Consider the following 11,189-nt stretch of genomic DNA (forward strand, 5'->3'; position numbering starts at 1 on the left):
CTTTTATCGTGTCCAAACAGGAGAATGGTCTGGATGATCAGCTGATGAACCTGGCTCTGCTCAGTAACCCAGAGGACATGATGGAAGCTGCCTGTTACTATGAGGAGAAGGGCGCCCACATGGACCGAGCCGTCACACTCTACCAAAAGGTTCATTACAGCGGTGTTGTGTTTTTTTTCTGAATGGCTGAGATTATGCTGGGATTGATGAATTCTAAATCAGTCCACAAGGGGTCAGTATTGCGTAATGTATTTAAACTGAGCTGTGTCGATGGGTGAATGAGTATGCAGTATGTTTTTTTTTTTTTTGCTGATTTCTCCATTGTAGGCTGGTTATGTCTCCAAGGCTCTTGAGTTGGCCTTTGCCACCCAACAGTTCTCTGCACTTCAGTTGATCGCTGAGGATCTGAATGAGAACTCAGACCCAGCCATCCTGGCACGCTGCTCTGACTTCTTCATCACACACTCCCAGTATGAGAAGGCTGTGGAGTTACTGGTTGCAGCCAAAAAGGTACCTGTTTGTGTCACATTATTACCTATACATGGAAGTTTCAGTTCATATGTGCGTACTTATGTGTGTGCACCTTTATATTTTTGCATACACAGTATCATCAAGCCCTGGAGCTGTGTGTGACCCAGAACTTGACCATCACAGAGGAGCTGGCAGACAGAATGACAACAACTGATTCAAAAGATTTGTCTGAGGAGGCCCGCAAGGAGGTCCTGGAGAGGATGGCTGACTGCTGCATGCGTCAGGGCAATTACCACCTGGCTACCAAGAAATACACACAGGCAGGCAACAAACTTAAGGTAATACTACTGCTACTACTACTACTGTGTAGTAAACACTGTATGGACACATATTATCAGCTAGCTCAGAACATATTGCATGTATCTAGGTGAAAGGACAAGAGATAACTCTGTCTGGTCTGTCACCCTGATGTTATGTTGCATCAGCAACACATATAAACAACAACACATACACATAAACAACAACACATGCACATATGAGCTAAAAATATGACAATGTTGAAGCTTTAGTGTATTTTTTTGAAACAGGCTATGAGGGCACTCCTGAAGTCAGGTGACACAGAGAAAATCATATTCTTTGCCAACGTTTGTCGTCAGAAGGATCTTTTCATCATGGCTGCCAACTACCTCCAGTCTCTGGACTGGCGGAAAAATCCCGAGATCTTGAAGACTATCATCGGGTTCTACACTAAAGGCAGGGCACCTGACCTGCTTGGTGGCTTCTATGAAGCCTGTGCTCAGGTACGGCAAATATACCAAGCAAAAAAAAAAATCTACAGTAATATTTTGGGAGAAGTCTTCCAAATAACAGCTTAGGTTTGTTGTTGTAGTATTTATGTTGCAATGATCTTGTATCCTAGAGAAAAATGTTTGTTGTGGTTCATGGTGTTATTTATGACAAGTTTGTGGAAACCTAGTATATTTTAGAACATTTTTAAGAAGCTGAAATACCGAGGAAGCAAGTAAGAGAGTTTTTTCTCGTTACAATTGTCAAGGTGGAGATTGATGATTACCAAAATTATGAGAAGGCACTAGATGCTTTGACTGAGGCTGCTAAGTGTCTTTCAAAAGCGAAAGACTCAGCTGGACAACAGGAAGTAAGATTGGCTGACCTGCAGCATAAGATCACCCTAATCAAGAAATTTGTCCATGCACGCAGGTAAGAATAGATCTCATACTTATTCTCTTATGCATGTACCTCTTTTGTCCTTCTGAAACATTTTTTGTTGGTTTTGGTGTTGTCTTCATGTTAACTGTGTCCTTTGTCCGCAGGTTGTATGCGGAGGATGCCGGTGAGGCGGTGCGGTTATGTGAAACCCTGCTGGGGGAGCCAGATTTGGACTCTGCTGTCAGGATTGGAGATGCATTTGGTTTCCTGGTGGAACATCACTGTCAGCAAGGCAACTTCCAAATGGTAAGTGTCATTTTTTTTCCCTCTTTTAAAGGTGAAATGGCATTTTGGTCAAAAACAAAAAAATCTGTATCCATTCAGAAAGAAGTTTTAAAGTGAAGTATGACTCCAAACCCTTGGACACTCAGCTCTCTGTCTTTTTCAATCTTTACTGTCCAGGCCTACCGTAAGCTGGAGGAGCTCCAGAAGCTGTTGCCTTCGCAGAACGTCAGGTACTACATCAGCCAGGCCAGTCTAGAGGCCCTCCAGAAAGAGATGGGTGTTCCCATGGATCATGCTGACCGCAGGCATACTGTGAAGGACGAGGACGAAGTGGAGGAGGATTTAAATTAGTCTTAAATGAGCCTCGCTGACAATTTTTTCATCTTGTTGAAAAAAATATTTTGTATATATATATTATATAGTTTCTTTATTTGTGTGTATGAAGAGTCTGTATTTTTAACTGCATGAATATGCAAGAGTCCACATTTTCTCAGACTGGGAGTGAGTATATAGTTGGTCCTGAATTCCTGAATAACACAAATGTGTTAGTTGCCAATGAAAGTCACATTGGTAAAATGAGAAGACAAGAAAAGGAATGGAGACAAATCTTTCACAGTGCCATATAAAGGCCTGAGAGGATATCTATTTCTCCAAAAAACAAAACAAAACAAAACAAAAAATAGCATTTTGACCCTCAAAACATTAAAGTACAAAAGTATGTGGTGGCTTAGGACCAAGGGAAGAAGTCAATATTAGAGGCTCTAATTGTAGAGCTGTGATATGTCAGTGGCCATTTTATATACATTTAAATAATAAATACTGGACATCCCACCCTCCACACATTTTCAGTGTAATGCAGAGACTGTGTATTCAGAGCCTAGCTAGAGATTTAAATTCTATACTATTTGATGACATTTTCCAAAATGTTGAACACAAGTACATCTTTCTGAGCAATGGGCAAAAGGGAGATTTCTTATTCCAAAATGCAGCTCTTCTGTTCTACCATAAATCCTGAGTTATTATTTTTCTTCTAGATGAACACAGACTATTGGCTTCTTCAAGAGGAAAATTTATGTTATACCTGGTTAGATATTTATCCCCAGACCTAGTGTATGTGGTGTACAGGCATTTGGTATGATATGTTTTTATTAGCTGATGTATTATTTGTACATGTTCTCTATTTTTTGATAACTTTCAGCCAGTTTCTACTTAGCACATGACATTGAGAATTAATGCGTTTTATATTGCAGTGCGCTGTTCCTATACATTGCAAAATTCTTACAACAAAATATTTTTAAGATTAAATCACACCGTATGACCTTAAAGGTTTTGTATCAGTAGTGGTATTCAAAGGCCCGTAATACACTGTATTAGACCAAATATGTACTATTTAAACTATTTAGTTCTTCAGACATTTTATTTAACCATAACAGTAAATCATTGTTACTGCTGATATTCAGTGAGCATACAGTGACCATACTTGCCCATTAAACCTAATCTTATTTACTTCTCTTCAAAAGAAAGTTATTTTGAGATTACATGAAGTCAGCAGTTGTCCCAGCTGTAGTCACAGGGGGGCGCTATTGTCAATGAAATTCACCAGCCTTCGATCCCTGCTTACAGCAGCAATGGCTGCTTTTCATTTTACAGAAACAAGGCGGAAGCTCGGCCTAAGACGCCAGGCGGTGGTTGGAATGAGCCTGAGGGACGTTTACAGTGGTAAACTGGTGCTGTTGTTTCAATAAATAAACAGCGATCATCGATGTTAAATGTTTCCAGACCGGTTTTGTTTGTGTTTTTGAACCATGGCAACATGTTGTTGGTGGATACAGAGCGTGCCATAATTTAAGCTGCCACTGAATGAAGTGAAAAAAGATGGACACTCAGGACCACCAGCCAGCTTCAGATGAACTTCAGGAGCAATTTCAAGCTCTGACACAGGAAAATGTGAGCAAAATATAACAATCTTGTTAATGTGCATGGGTTGTTTTCGCTTTTCACTCCTGAAAATTGGTTAATGAAGTAATGCTGAACAAAAGGAAGCTGTAGCAAAACTGTCCCCAAGGGCTGTATATGCTTAAAGTGATGTGTTACCAATATGGTCAACAAGGAAGAAAATTTAAGGGGGAAATGTACCTTTGCCTCCTAACCTCATTTCAGCTTCAGCTGCGTGACAAAAATGAGCGGCTTTTCGCCAAAGTGGGCTACCTGGAGAGCAGGCTGGGCCACCTGGCCAGCTCCAACACTGATCTGTCCTGCAGGCTGGTCCAGAGTGAAGAGGAAAAACTGAAGGTAAACTGTTTTAAACATTTACCAGAGGTTCAGTGTATATATTCAGTGCGGCACAAGAGCGGTTTGTTTTCTATGTCTCATCTTTCAGATATCTAAGGAGCTTGTGGAGGAGAAAATTCAGACCAACAAGATGAGAGAGCAATTTGAAGAAGAGACGTTTGAGCTGAAAAACAAGGTGATGGCTGGCTTAAAGTGATGTAGTGGTACATTTAAAAAGTCTCTATTTGATCAGTATCATTATAAGATAAATTCTCAGTAAAGAGTACTCAATTAAAATTCTCTTGGTAAGAGCAAATGTGTAAAAAGCGGCTCAATTCAACTGAGCATACTCTATTATATTCTAGTTCGTGTAATTAGAACCACCAACAATAACAAACATTTCTTATATTTCCACAAACACACTTTTTTTTTCACCTATAATCTACATGTCCCTACCTACAAGTTTGATTTATCTTACTATACTAACATTTTAGGAAAAGACTTAATACATGTAAAAAACACTTAGGGGTTTTTGCAGGTTAACCTGTCTTTACATCTCTGCTTACAATGTGATCTCAAATCACTGAGGCTGTCTGTGTTGTCCCCTGGTTAGATACTGAACCAAAACAGTGTGATAACAGAGCTTGAGATGGAGCGAGACAAGTTATCCAGAGATCTCCAGTCCGCTGAGGCTCGTCTGAAAGTGGGAGAGAAGGGCGGTCAAGACCTGACAGAAGAGTATGCCACTCTGAAGAAGAGCTACTTGGCACTGGCTGAGGCCCATGATAAAGAGCTGGCCCAGAGCGAGGAGCTGAGCGCCGAGCTGCTGGCACTGGCTCAGGCCCAGGACGCCCTCCGCAGGCAGCTGGAGGAGCAGCAGCAGAGTGTGAAGACCACCACCCAGGGCCTTCACGGAGAGCTAGACAGGGTGAAGGCCTTGATCAGCCGCATGTCGCACAACAGAGTCAAGGTGAGACGGCATAGTGGTTGTTCTTTAAAGGAATTATTCACATCCAAATTAAAGCACAGTCATGTCTAACACTCAGCTACAGCTCCAACATAAGCAGAACATGTCAGAGTTTGTGCGACCAGTGCCAAATGCTTTACCTCAGGGTGCAAAAGTCTAACATTTCCCTCACAATTTCCTGTGTTTTACTTGCAAACAAAGCTCTGTTAGCACAAAATATAATGCCTTTTGGGTACAGTGAGACTGTATAAAAATATTTTCATTGGGTTTCTTAAAGGTTTTTATTTTGGGTTTAACTAAATCTTCAAGGTTGAATATTTTCACTATTTATTTGAAATGTTGGGTCCAATTTTATATCATTGTGTTAACAGCCTGAGGATCTGGCAGCTTTGGACAAGGAGCAAAAAACTATGGAAAGAACGGTGAGTATTTCTACATAAAATACAGTACAATTCATGTTTTGGGAACAGCACATGTGTTTTACAGATATCAGTAAACTATCAGTAACTGCTTCCCGTACCTTGTCATTCATCTGTAGCTTCTTGGAAACCAAGATGAGATCAAAGACTTGTTGGAGAAAATGAAGAACAGTTACGAGCAGCAGCAGAAGAAACTGGAGGAGAAAGTGTGAGGGGCCCATGAATGTTTGTCGTTCACTCGTGCACAACTCCAATTAAGATGAAACATCATTATCTTTCCATTTCCAGTCATCAAACAACCAAACCCATTTTGGGATGTATGTCCCAGTGTTCATCCCACATGCATCTGCTCTGTGGTTCCCCCTTTGATTTTTTTGTTCTTAGGCTGTGGTTTTACTTACTGTGTGTGTGATGTGGTCTCTTTGCTTCCTCCTGTGATGTGGCCTGTCTGTGGATTTCGGTCAATACTCTCTTGTGGTTGAGCCTGTGTTTGGTCATCAGGGTGGCTATGGGTAAAGAGCGCCAGGAGAACAAGAGAGCCGTCCACAATAGCCAGCAGAAACTATCTGAGCAGAATGCGGTGAGCATGAACAATCCCAGATACTGACTTACACGACTTCACTTAAGTTATTTTAGAAACTGTCACTGTTTTGCAGCCCCTGAATGGATGTTATAATCATTTCAGTTACAGGTTCAAAATGGTGGAAATGTGCTCAAATGGAAATGTTTGTGTAATTATCATCCAAGGCCCTGATGTGCTCTCAGAGCCAAGTGAAGGAGGTAGAGGAAGAGAACTCAAAGCTGCAGCTTCAAGTCAAAGAGCTGAATGAGGAATATCGTGCAAGGCTGGTGTGCTACGTACAGGACGTAGCTGTAAGAAACAATGAGCACAAAACACTGAAATATTTTTATATATAAAAAAAGATTTCTCAAAAAGTCCTTCAGCATCTTACAGTATCATTCATTTGCACATTTTTTAATCCAGGGTTACATCGATGGACTCAGAAATGGTAAAACTCCTTCAGAAGGAACAAAGATGAGGGCGTTTGTGGAAAGCATGCTGCAGGATGTGCGTTCATCCTACAGGGCCAGGGAGGAACAGCTCGCTTCTGCTGCTCGTTCCTATAAGAAGAGGCTACAGAAGATTACCAAGAGCCATCATGCCCTCCTTATTGCATACAGGTAACACTTCTGTTCATTTCACTGTCAACGGTTAGGTTTATTCACCCGCTCCATAAACACGATCCTAAAACTTAATCCACATATTCAAAAACAAATTGACACAACTGAGGCAATATGATTTAAGATGACTCAACTCTTGAAACATCAGATGTGTAGTAATGACATTTTTGATCATCAGTCTGCTTCATTACAAAAAATAAAAATAAAGTGGGCTGTTTATAGGTAACAACAGAAGATGTCTATAACTGCCACCCTGGTGCAGTTTAGCTAAAAGTTGTTGCTCATGCACATTGCAATGAAAATACAATGTCATAATGTTGAATTTTTTAAAAAAACAATAAACTATATCAGGTATATAGGGAACTTGTTAGAATGATCAATTTATTGTTGGTTTTGGTCTTTTTATGGGATTTGTTGACAATAACAAAAATATAGAACATTAGCAGACTCATATATCTACAGAAAATGATAATAGGGTTCAGAGGGAGCAGATCTTGGCCAAAGCGGACAGCAGTCTTGACCCTGGACCTCCAGAGGCCCACTTCAGCCTGGAGCCCACTGAGCTGAGAGACGAAGCTGAGAAGGAGCTCCAGCACCTTCGTCAGGACAAGGCGAGGCTGGAGGGTCAGCTGCAGGCGGCCCAAGAACAGGTAGTGTAACAGAAAGAGGGCTGCTTTGAAGTGGATTGATCTGCTTTTGTTTTGTCTGGTGAATGCTTGTATTTGGTCAGTGGGGATTCTTCTTTGTGTGCATGCTTCCCCTATTATGAAACCAAAGAGCATTTGTTTTTGTGAGCGGTGAACTGTAAAAATATCCTACAGCAACATAAAAGATTATTGTTGCCGCGGTGGACTTCAGGTCACGTAACATCACTGATAGATGGAATATTTGTTGATATTAGATATTAACTGGTTGCTGTCCCTGTGACTGGTGGAGCAGTGGGTGTCACTTTGTTTATTTTCGATGTGCTTTTAAAGAAATGGTTTAACTTTTTAGGGACACACATTTAAAATCTTCATTTATGTTGCTTTATTTATATTTGTTTTCATACATTTATGCGTTTATGGTGATTCAAGAACTCCACCCTGAGTTTTGTGTTTCAGGCAGCTGCCCTCCAAATGCCTCTTCAAAACTTAAGCTGTCAGGAGTGAGTGCCATTTTTGTATTTTATACACTTGACAAAAAATGGTCAGCTGTGCAGTGTGCCATAAAAAAATATGAAAAATGTAATTTTATCAGGCCGGCAAAAGTGGAGCAGACATGTGAGGAATCCTGGCTGGACATAAGGACGCAGCTGAAGGAAATGACAGGCTCTACACTGGTAAATAGAACTCTCCTCCATTCAAATTTCATATTGTTTGATGGCTTTCTTAAGATGAAAAGTCTCAGTCTTTTATGTGATGAAGCTTTTCTTTCTGCAAACAGGTGGACTTTGAGAAGGAGCGTGTCCTGCTCATCACCAGAGCAACAGTTGCAGAGGCGCAGGTGTTGGAGTTGCAGGACTACATTGACAAGCACCTGGGCAGGTCAGGAAGTCACTTGACGTCTAAGTCATATAATGTTTAATTTCAGAAGATATTGAGCTTTACCACTACCCGCAGGTATAAAGAGGAGATCACACATCTCCGCAGACTGTATGGGATACAGGAGACGGGGCGTTCTCAGCGTGCTAATTCATCTCTCCAGTGAGAAAGCTGAACTGAAATCTGAACTCCAGTCATATACTGCGGACTAATTTAGATTGTACCGTTTTAAGTAAAAAATCTGACACATACATAATCTGAAAATGAAACTGTAGTCCTAAACATTTATTTCTGTGATATCATACATAAATCAGACATTGTAATTCCTGTTAATCCATATTCCATATAAATCTGTCTTTAAAAAAAACCTGCTTTAAGCATTTAAACATGCTGCGTGACTATGGTGCGTTTACACCGTCACTAGGTGGTGCTGCTCATACTGGTGGTTTTCTCTATGAAAGGCCCCCAAAGAAATCCGGCCTTGAGAAAAAAATGCCTGGAATGTTTGTAAAGCTTATGTCAATTTCACGAGCTCGGGAGAAGAAAGCGTGGTGACAATGAGGGGTCACCCTGGTGAGAATAATGTCATTACATGTTACCCAGACACGTACACGCCTGTGAATACTTTCCCCCAATGCCCGGGCTGAGAACTGTGGCGCAAACAAGCCAGGCTTTTTCCAGAGTGAGGGTTCATATTTATAACCTCAGCGTTGGTTTGAATAGGCAACTATTCCCTTTAAATCCCTTTAACAGTGAAAGGGTCTGATTTTTTTTATCCTAAGTCTTTTGGTGCCTGGGTTTCATGTTCTAGCCAACAACTGACATAACTTTAAAAATAGGAACTCCCTCTACATGTGGCATTAATTGAAAAGTTTTACTAACAGTGTCAGTAAGTTTATGTCCAAACAAGCTTTATGTTTAAAAAAGTTGAGGCAAAAATACTCAGGGGGATGATGGGAAAAGTAGAGGAGATGGAAAGAGTCATAGGCATGTCACCCCAATCCCCTTTTCAGGGGGCATGCCAGCCATGGGAGGGGGGTAGCAGGGGTGTGAAAGTTTGAGAGGAATGGGAAGTGGGATTTTGTTAGTAATGTATTACACTCCCAGGGCCCTGGGAAAAGGGGTGGGGGGTGTTCAGCTTGGGTTTGTGCCAGCATAGTCACTGTGCCAAAGCGCTGGGTGCTGGGGACCACTCCTCTCACCGGCAGATCTGTGGGAAAATCAAAACCAGGTTGTTCTTTGCTGCTGCTCCGCCAACAAAGACAGAGAGGTGATGCGTCTGCCGGGGCCACTGCAAACCTATTCAAATTAAATGCACTCTGAGTAAACAAATCAAGAAAAGTATAGGAAATTGTAACATTATAAATGCACTGTATTAGGGGTTTGTCTGGTGCACCACAGCTGGACCCCAAGGAGTTGTGTCAAAGTTTTTTTCCCTACTTGGGGCATTTTGGAAAAGTTGATTTCTCAGGCTGTGAACAGCTGTTTATTGACTAGTATACCATGTGTGGTCACTTTTATGCTGTAAATAATAAAAATGATAATAGATTAGATACAGCTGGTCTAAGAAATTAAATGTGGCAACAAAATAAACTTTAAATTATAATTTGAACATTGAATTATAACATTGATAACTCTCTGTCACAGCACTGCTGAGCTGTGAAAGTGGAAGGTTGAGTCAGACCACTATTAAAAATGTGAATGATTTTAAAAAGGATACACAGAACATTAGCATTCTGATTGATGTGAAATCGTTGTACTGTAAGGCCCTGACCTGATCAACTCTGCAACTGCAAGTAAACATTTGACGCTTATTCGCTCTCTCCACTCTCATGTGTTTTGTTGTTACTTTGGGCCCAGATTTGTTTTGTGACCGGCGCAGTGGGAAAAAGGTTGGATGAATGTGTCGCTCTGAGGATGGGAAGCAGGGTGGAGCAATGCAGAGGAAGTACCTCACATGGCCTGCGATGGGCCGCTCGTCAAGAGGCCCTTTGTTTTAGGAGGTTAATGCCTAATTGATACAGGCTTAATGAGAGCGGCCTGTGTGTGCAGAGTGTGTGAGCCGGGGGCTGGACGGCCCTGTCGTAATTGGAACGGACAAGCCTTGTGTGGAGGAGTGCACAGGGAAGGGATTTATGGGAACACAAGGAATGGAGTGGGAGAGTGGGAACCAGGAAGAAAAGGTGACAATGAGTACGAGGAATGTGGAAGCAGTGGGAGAGGAATCTGATGTGATGGTCTATATGAGTATTGATCATGAGAAAGAAAAGCAGTGACAATGGAAAAGTGAGCATGAAGTTTAACCAGGACGTTCCCATGGATGTTTAGTTAGTGCTCCTCCCATGATCCCAATATGGATTAAAATACATTTATAGCTTGCTGCAAGTTGCATGTTCTCTATACCAATGATAGGATTAGTTAAATATAGTTTTTTTTATGTTTGATTTGAATTAATGAATGCAGAAATGCCAACATAAACTGTCTGTAACTCTGTTTTATGAGACACCTGTCTTTTCTTTTCTGATGAGCTGTCTTTTCGCCCCCTCTTTCAGTCTGACAGTCTCAGACTATTCATGCAAGAGTCCCCAGCTTCCCTCCAGACAAGCTTTCAGAAAGAAGGCTGGAGAGGCATTAAGAGGGAGGAGGGAAGGGTGCAGGAGAGGGGAGCACAGAAGAACCGTGCACTTCAGAAAACCTTGAAGAATTAGGACTGAAAGCTATGGAGATTGTGGGTGGCTGCGAAGAAGGGGAAAAAAAAGAATGAAAAGAAGAAAAAAATAGAGGGGATCAGTGTGCATAATTATAAAGATGAGAGGGGAAACAATGAAAAATGGATCCTCGGGGGTGAGGGTTAACAGAGGGAGCTGCTAAAGGTAAAAAAAGAAAGACAAAAATGGAGTGTGG

At 41.4% G+C, this 11,189-nt stretch overlaps 2 protein-coding genes across 2 annotated transcripts in view; both read left to right on the top strand.

The window, feature by feature from the left end:
- The window catches only part of ift140 (intraflagellar transport 140 homolog (Chlamydomonas)), a 22,416-nt gene extending 19,743 nt beyond the window's left edge, over nt 1-2,673 (top strand). The window contains exons 24-30 of the mRNA XM_041066977.1: nt 21-149; nt 328-510; nt 606-809; nt 1,059-1,271; nt 1,526-1,689; nt 1,803-1,944; nt 2,101-2,673. Of these exons, the coding sequence (XP_040922911.1) occupies nt 21-149; nt 328-510; nt 606-809; nt 1,059-1,271; nt 1,526-1,689; nt 1,803-1,944; nt 2,101-2,274 (1,209 nt within the window). The 3' untranslated portion in view covers nt 2,275-2,673. The remainder of the gene's footprint in view (nt 1-20; nt 150-327; nt 511-605; nt 810-1,058; nt 1,272-1,525; nt 1,690-1,802; nt 1,945-2,100) is intronic.
- On the top strand, nt 2,139-10,086 carry ccdc78 (coiled-coil domain containing 78). The gene is made up of 16 exons (XM_041066978.1): nt 2,139-2,153; nt 3,574-3,642; nt 3,756-3,870; nt 4,084-4,215; nt 4,304-4,390; nt 4,808-5,164; nt 5,533-5,583; nt 5,700-5,788; nt 6,082-6,160; nt 6,328-6,453; nt 6,566-6,762; nt 7,238-7,412; nt 7,866-7,909; nt 8,002-8,083; nt 8,188-8,288; nt 8,364-10,086. Exons 3-16 carry the CDS (start codon nt 3,799-3,801, stop codon nt 8,449-8,451), a joined length of 1,680 nt encoding a protein of 559 aa, XP_040922912.1. The 5' UTR covers nt 2,139-2,153; nt 3,574-3,642; nt 3,756-3,798; the 3' UTR covers nt 8,452-10,086.
- Nucleotides 10,087-11,189: the final 1,103 nt, after the last annotated feature.

Source organism: Toxotes jaculatrix, chromosome 21 (assembly GCF_017976425.1).
Source record: "Toxotes jaculatrix isolate fToxJac2 chromosome 21, fToxJac2.pri, whole genome shotgun sequence".
NCBI lineage: Eukaryota > Metazoa > Chordata > Actinopteri > Toxotidae > Toxotes > Toxotes jaculatrix.

Bases quoted from the DNA above. Each gene is read 5' to 3' on its own strand.
- ccdc78 (XM_041066978.1), top strand. From the start codon at position 3,799: ATGGACACTCAGGACCACCAGCCAGCTTCAGATGAACTTCAGGAGCAA. The intron at 5,165-5,532 runs GTGAGACGGCAT...TTGTGTTAACAG, and splicing joins TGTCGCACAACAGAGTCAAG to CCTGAGGATCTGGCAGCTTT. The intron at 5,789-6,081 runs GTGAGGGGCCCA...TTTGGTCATCAG, and splicing joins AAGAAACTGGAGGAGAAAGT to GGTGGCTATGGGTAAAGAGC.